Source organism: Macrosteles quadrilineatus, unplaced genomic scaffold (genome assembly GCF_028750875.1).
Source record: "Macrosteles quadrilineatus isolate MER2022 unplaced genomic scaffold, UCM_ALF_1.0 Scaffold_2__2_contigs__length_208266976, whole genome shotgun sequence".
Taxonomy (NCBI): Eukaryota; Metazoa; Arthropoda; class Insecta; order Hemiptera; family Cicadellidae; genus Macrosteles; species Macrosteles quadrilineatus.
The window spans coordinates 47358998-47364997 of NW_026542595.1; the positions used below are offsets into that span (position 1 = coordinate 47358998).

Sequence of the window (6000 nt, forward strand, 5' to 3'; positions counted from 1 at the left end):
TCATTTTTATCAAAGGAGCTGTGATGTTTCTAAAGGGAGAGAGAGGGGATCGTTATATCATCAAGAGAAAGACGCTGACAATTCGTTAAGAGGTTACGAACGCTATGGATATTCTGGCAATAAACAAATCTTTAAATTGAGGTGACTTATAAAACTCTAATTTTATTTATATAGAAAGATAAGTTTTCCAGTCCTGTACAACACTGATTCACGGTCTTTTCCCGGTAATCAAAATTCAAGTAGAACTTGATACACACAGAATCTCCAGTTCCCGACCTGGATGATGGCTAGTTATTTAATTTAATTTACAGTTATATATTTAGTACCCGTGATAAATCAAACCCGTTATGTAAGCCAGAGCCACACGGTTATTAATCTCACTTGGTTTTGGTTTTGCTTATAAACGTGATCGGAAATGGTTAGGGCCTACACAGTATTCGTAAACAACATTTATGTAAACATATCAGTGACAGCTAGAAAAAGGAATCTTTATCAAAACAGCTGTTCGTAATTTCATATATGACGTCTTCTCTTAACAGATTATTAGTATTTCATAAATGACGTATGTAGTAAACATGGAGAAAATAAACTAGAAAAATCACACAAAATTGGGTTTTTGATCGTCCGTTATTTTATTTAAAAAATAATGAGGCCATATTTTAATGGCTATAAGGACACTCTCACCAATCCTGTGGATACAATTAAACCATTATAATCATAATCAGTACTCTAGTTATCTTTAGAGTAGGCTGCGTAAAATGCCTTCTGGGCCGTGACAGACGGACATAATTTGAGATAAGACATGTTTCAACTTCTTCAATGTATAAAACGTAAAAATAACCCAAAATATGTATAATTCTGAGCAATGTACAGAGAAAACTATAACTTTATTTATATAGATTGGTTTGAATTTTAAATATCTAAAAAAAATTATAAAACTTCTTTTATAGTTTTACAAATAGTGCTGGGTGGGGAAATAATGTTTCTCATTTGTTGTGTACATCATTTATGGTGGGAGGGGGGGGGGGCTGTTGCTCAATTTGGGGGGGGGGGTGCGTCATGAGTCTAGGGGGGGATGGGCACCCCTGCCTAATAGCTCTGGCCTCATTATCCTGGCTACCATAGAGGTATGAGTCATATCAAACTGAGCTTGTCCATGGAAGGTCTGCTGTGGTGTACAGACCTCGCTGTATCATACAGGATCCTAATAGCTCTGGCCTCATTATCCTGGCTACCATAGAGGTATGAGTCATATCAAACTGAGCTTGTCCTTGGGAGGTATGCTGTTGTACATAGACCTCTTTGTGTCAGACAGCTTTGTCATCCCAATAGCTCTGGCCTCACTATCCTGGCTATCATAGAGGTATGAGTCATATCAAACTGAGCTTGTCCTTGGGAGGTATGCTGTTGTACATAGACCTCTTTGTGTCAGACAGCTTTGTCATCCCAATAGCTCTGGCCTCACTATCCTGGCTATCATAGAGGTATGAGTCATATCAAACTGAGCTTGTCCTTGGGAGGTATGCTGTTGTACATAGACCTCTTTGTGTCAAACAGATTTGCCATCCCAATAGCTCTGGCCTCATTATCCTGGCTATCATAGAGGTATGAGTCATATCAAACTGAGCTTGTCCTTGGGAGGTATGCTGTTGTACATAGACCTCTTTGTGTCAGACAGCTTTGTCATCCCAATAGCTCTGGCCTCACTATCCTGGCTATCATAGAGGTATGAGTCATATCAAACTGAGCTTGTCCTTGGGAGGTATGCTGTTGTACATAGACCTCTTTGTGTCAGACAGCTTTGTCATCCCAATAGCTCTGGGTGTCACTAACAAAGTTTATATCTAGTTCTACTTGTTGACTTGATCAGTTTTTTAAAGTGTTTTACTTCTTTCTGTCTTCTCTGCACAGATACAATCCATGATGCACCTGGGAGAGAAAACTAGGCTTCGTAGATATATTGCAAACTTTTTCCGTGGCTTCGCAGTATTCATGATCCCTGTCGCAGCAACAGTACCATCGGTAAGTTGTATAACTTCTTGCTTGCCTGGGACACTGATAAAGTGCGCTGATATAAATAAGCTTAAAAAACAACTTAAAAAAAATATTTAAACAACTTTTTACATTAAAACCCCTTAAAATTATATATAAAAACCTATTGTTTCTTTGCCTTGATTTGTTATTCTTAAATTTAAAAATTCTCTTGAAAAACCCGGAACGGCTAAAGTTCCATTTCCTTTAATGTAACATGTATTTTGTTAAAAAATATGGCAATAGCTGCAATAAAAATTATTTTTAAATGGGGTTTATTGTAAGTTTTAGAATCCTTGTGAAATTCCTTACAAGAATATTTTTTTGAGCATAAACAAATACTTTGAATAGAAAAACCTCTAAAATGATGTAGATACTACACCTCAAATGCCGTCAATATCTTTACCGATAACCCAAAACTAACTTAAGTAAAGTTTACCAGTTGATTGTAGTCCACACATGCTAATGAAAATAACTCAGCTACGTGATCTTTCCTCACTAAAATAATTATTAACACATCTGAAAGAGTTAATTTTGGTTATTTACACAAAAAAAAAAAAAAACTAACGGTTAATTTTAAAACCCACAATACTAAAGCTAAACATAAATAACAGTTCTTTAACTTTTAATAGTTGCCTTGATGGCAACTATTAACTATGCCTTGATGGCAATTACTACCTGATTTTTTTTGTGTGTGGCACCAACATTAGCTTAAACAGACAACGTCTCTCTAATTAGCACATCTGTTTATCCGCTTGTGAATTTTATTTTTATTTTCACCTGGAGATGAGTAGACCAACCTCTTAAAAAACCACACATAAAGGTCCAGGTTCGTGCACATACATACTTAAGAGTATCGTAAAAATGTCTCTGTGTTTAAAAAAATCTACGTTTTTGTAAGAACGAAATAAAGATGACAACATTTGCCTGAAGATGATCCCGTAGATATCAAAACCGGTCGCCTTACAAGGTCATAAGGTTCACTTGACAGATGGCAATTGCGCCAGTACATGTAAGACTTTATGGCGCTTAAAAGATGCTATAGCTTACATTAAGTTGTCCTTTCGCTTTCAGTTTTATCTAATGGTTTTAGGTCTGCATATTTAACAGTACCGGTACAGTAATCAGTAATTTACATCAGTGAGTTCTGTTGCTGCTCAATTTAAGCACTTTCATTTCTATTCTAAAACTTAAAACTTAAAACCTTATCATAAGAATGACATATAAATCTTTCCTTAGTCATAACTACTTCTTCGACCATGTTCTTTTTAAGTGTGGTATTTTTGAAGAAATATAATTACAGTATCCAATTAGATATTGCCCACTCAGTACTTACAATGTAATGTATCTGTGCAGGCAGTGTCGCTGTATTGGTTGTCGTCCAGTGTCATCAGCTTGGGTCAGAATCTAATAGTAGTCTCTCCTAGAGTACGGAGGTTCTTCAATTTCCCCCCCACCTCATCCTTCAACCCTCATCCATACTCTCACCTCGCCCAACAGATAAAGAGTAAGTTCAGAAGTTAACTGATCTGATCACAAAGTAAACGTTTTAGCAAAGCTATCTTGTCTTTCTTTGATCTGGTGCCTTTACCACATATGTTGGATGGGGATAGCTAACATAGTGTCTAGTCTACTACTAAATAATTTAATAAACAAATTTAAAAATGTTATGCTACTACAACATATTTGTAGTTCCTCATAATTCCCTATGATGTTTAAAACATAATCATATAATTAATTGCAAATGATACTCATATAATTCCTATGGAAGGAAGGCAAGCAGAAACTAATTAAAATGGATGGATATAAGGGCGTTCTACCGTAAGATTATTTGGAAGTTTATTTCACAACCTTTATTTAGCTAATATCATTGACTTTTGGATACTAAAGAAGATAGGTCCATTTAAAAATAAAATTAAAATTTGTACCAAAAATATTTACTAGGCTTTATACAATTGAAAGAGCAACTAAAATACTTCTATTCTACATATCCCCGAAACAAATTCAGGCATTTATGAGACCGGTGGATACGTTTTGAAATTCCTATGTCGTAGAATTCTGCTGCCTGCGAGCTCAATCACTAGACTCAATTGGATGTCCTCATCCTAATTTTGATGCACAAAACAAATTATGAGAATCACTCATAGCCATGTATGGACTGTAGGGTCGGTGGTTGAGGGGAAATCCCTCATTTCCCTTCAATGAGATCGTGTGTGTGACTTGATCTATGAGGTTGGGTGATGTCAGGCAAAATCAAAACTTTGCACATCAACTCTATTTCAACCATTTTGAAACTGAATGCACCATTTCCGCACAGAATTTTCATTTACCAGCCTATGTTGTTTCCTTACACCTCACACCGTTGACAAAAAATTGATATAGGTTTTAACATGTTCGCTTCTGACGACTCCAATCAGAGTCATGCAGTACTGGCATAGCGTGCGTACGACTCCGGACGGAGTCACGGTGCAGTGTTATACAAGTTGGTCTACTGTGACCTCCGCATTTATCGGTGATCAACATCATCGGTGGTCAGCATGTTGTGCTGGTCCTATACTTAAATTTGGTTTAGGTTGGTAGTAAAATATCCCGTAAAATCCCGTCTGGCAACACTTTTTGTCCCGTTTTTGGGCATTTTCTCTCTTCGAGCCACATTATAAAGACACTGGCTACGGATCCAGGCAGTGCTGCTATATGTGAGTTTTTTCAGTAAACTACGTCCACTCTGGGGGTAACACAGCACCATCACCAGAGCTGTTTTGCCGCTGTCAAGACTGAAATATTTAAATGCTATTGCGTTCACTGATTCACTAGCGCGCCGAGGCTGCGACACATTTTTCTACCATCCCGCCAAAGGGATTCTTGCAACGAACGTGTTAATTTAAGTGTATGGCCAACAAAAACCGTATTACAGACCACACCTCACAACTGGTGTACTTTTCAGTTGCAGCACACATTTTAGACTTATTGCGACAGCACAATGACTCCTCCACAGGACGGCTGGACATTCATTAAGTAGGCGAACACATCTGTGCTAAAAAGCATCAGACCAGCTCATGACTATCGGCGTCAGACAAATGTTCCTTACTTTCTCAATAGTCCTTTTATGTGGACTAATATCGCTAATTTTGGATTGATTACACATACTTTCTACCATTAGCTTGTTATCAACCCTTATCATAAGCAGTGGGAGTAACTAACCTATGATATTTTATGGGAAAAATAAAAAAAGTTAAAATAAATTTTGATCAATAATTTTTAAAGCAATGTGGGTACAATATTTTTTAGAGTTAAGAGGCCTTAAATTCCAAATTTTGATCCAGATAATTAGAACCCGTATGTAAAAATCTAATTTTTCTGTTACTTTATGGAAAAATCCCTATTAAAACCCAAAATTATTTCCAAGAATTCCAAGTAATGAAAAATGCCTAGAGATACTATGAATTAGTACCCATATACCAAATTTCATTAAAATCAGACCACAGGTCTTGTCTGTAGCTCTAAACACATCCACATACACACACACTCACACTCAAAAAACTCAAACATTTTGACAAAAACAATACTTTCTCTGAGTTTATCCATATACTATGTATTGGGGGAGAAAGTAAAAATTAGTTGTTATGATGTTGTGACAGACAAACTATGAAGAGTCTTTTACATCCATTGCTGTCACTGGCCACACCTTCTGCAGTATGGAAAGAGGACAGTAACAACACCAACGTCTGTGGTTGTGGTGTTGTGGTGGTGGTGGTTATTGATGCTGTGGTTTTGTATTCTGTCACACATCTTTGTATTTGGACATGGGTTATTCATCCAATTTGGTGATTCATAAATGTTGTGTTTTGGTTTTTTAAGCCATAGCTTATAGCGAATTTCCCGTATAGGGAATAAGCTATTACCGTAGTACTCATGGTAAGACCTGGACCCGGGACTGATTTAATTTTTCATTTTGAGGTCCCTAGAGGC

The 6000-nt window shown here is 36.8% G+C and overlaps 1 protein-coding gene across 2 annotated transcripts in view; it reads left to right on the top strand.

The window, feature by feature from the left end:
- Nucleotides 1–3590, top strand: part of LOC128988032 (cytochrome c oxidase assembly protein COX18, mitochondrial-like) — a 35081-nt gene extending 31491 nt beyond the window's left edge. For both annotated transcript variants that reach the window (XM_054409205.1, XM_054409206.1), the window contains exons 5-6: nucleotides 1912–2022; nucleotides 3388–3590. In XM_054409205.1, the coding sequence (XP_054265180.1) occupies nucleotides 1912–2022; nucleotides 3388–3555 (279 nt within the window). In that variant the 3' untranslated portion in view covers nucleotides 3556–3590. The remainder of the gene's footprint in view (nucleotides 1–1911; nucleotides 2023–3387) is intronic.
- The last annotated feature ends 2410 nt before the right edge of the window (nucleotides 3591–6000 follow it).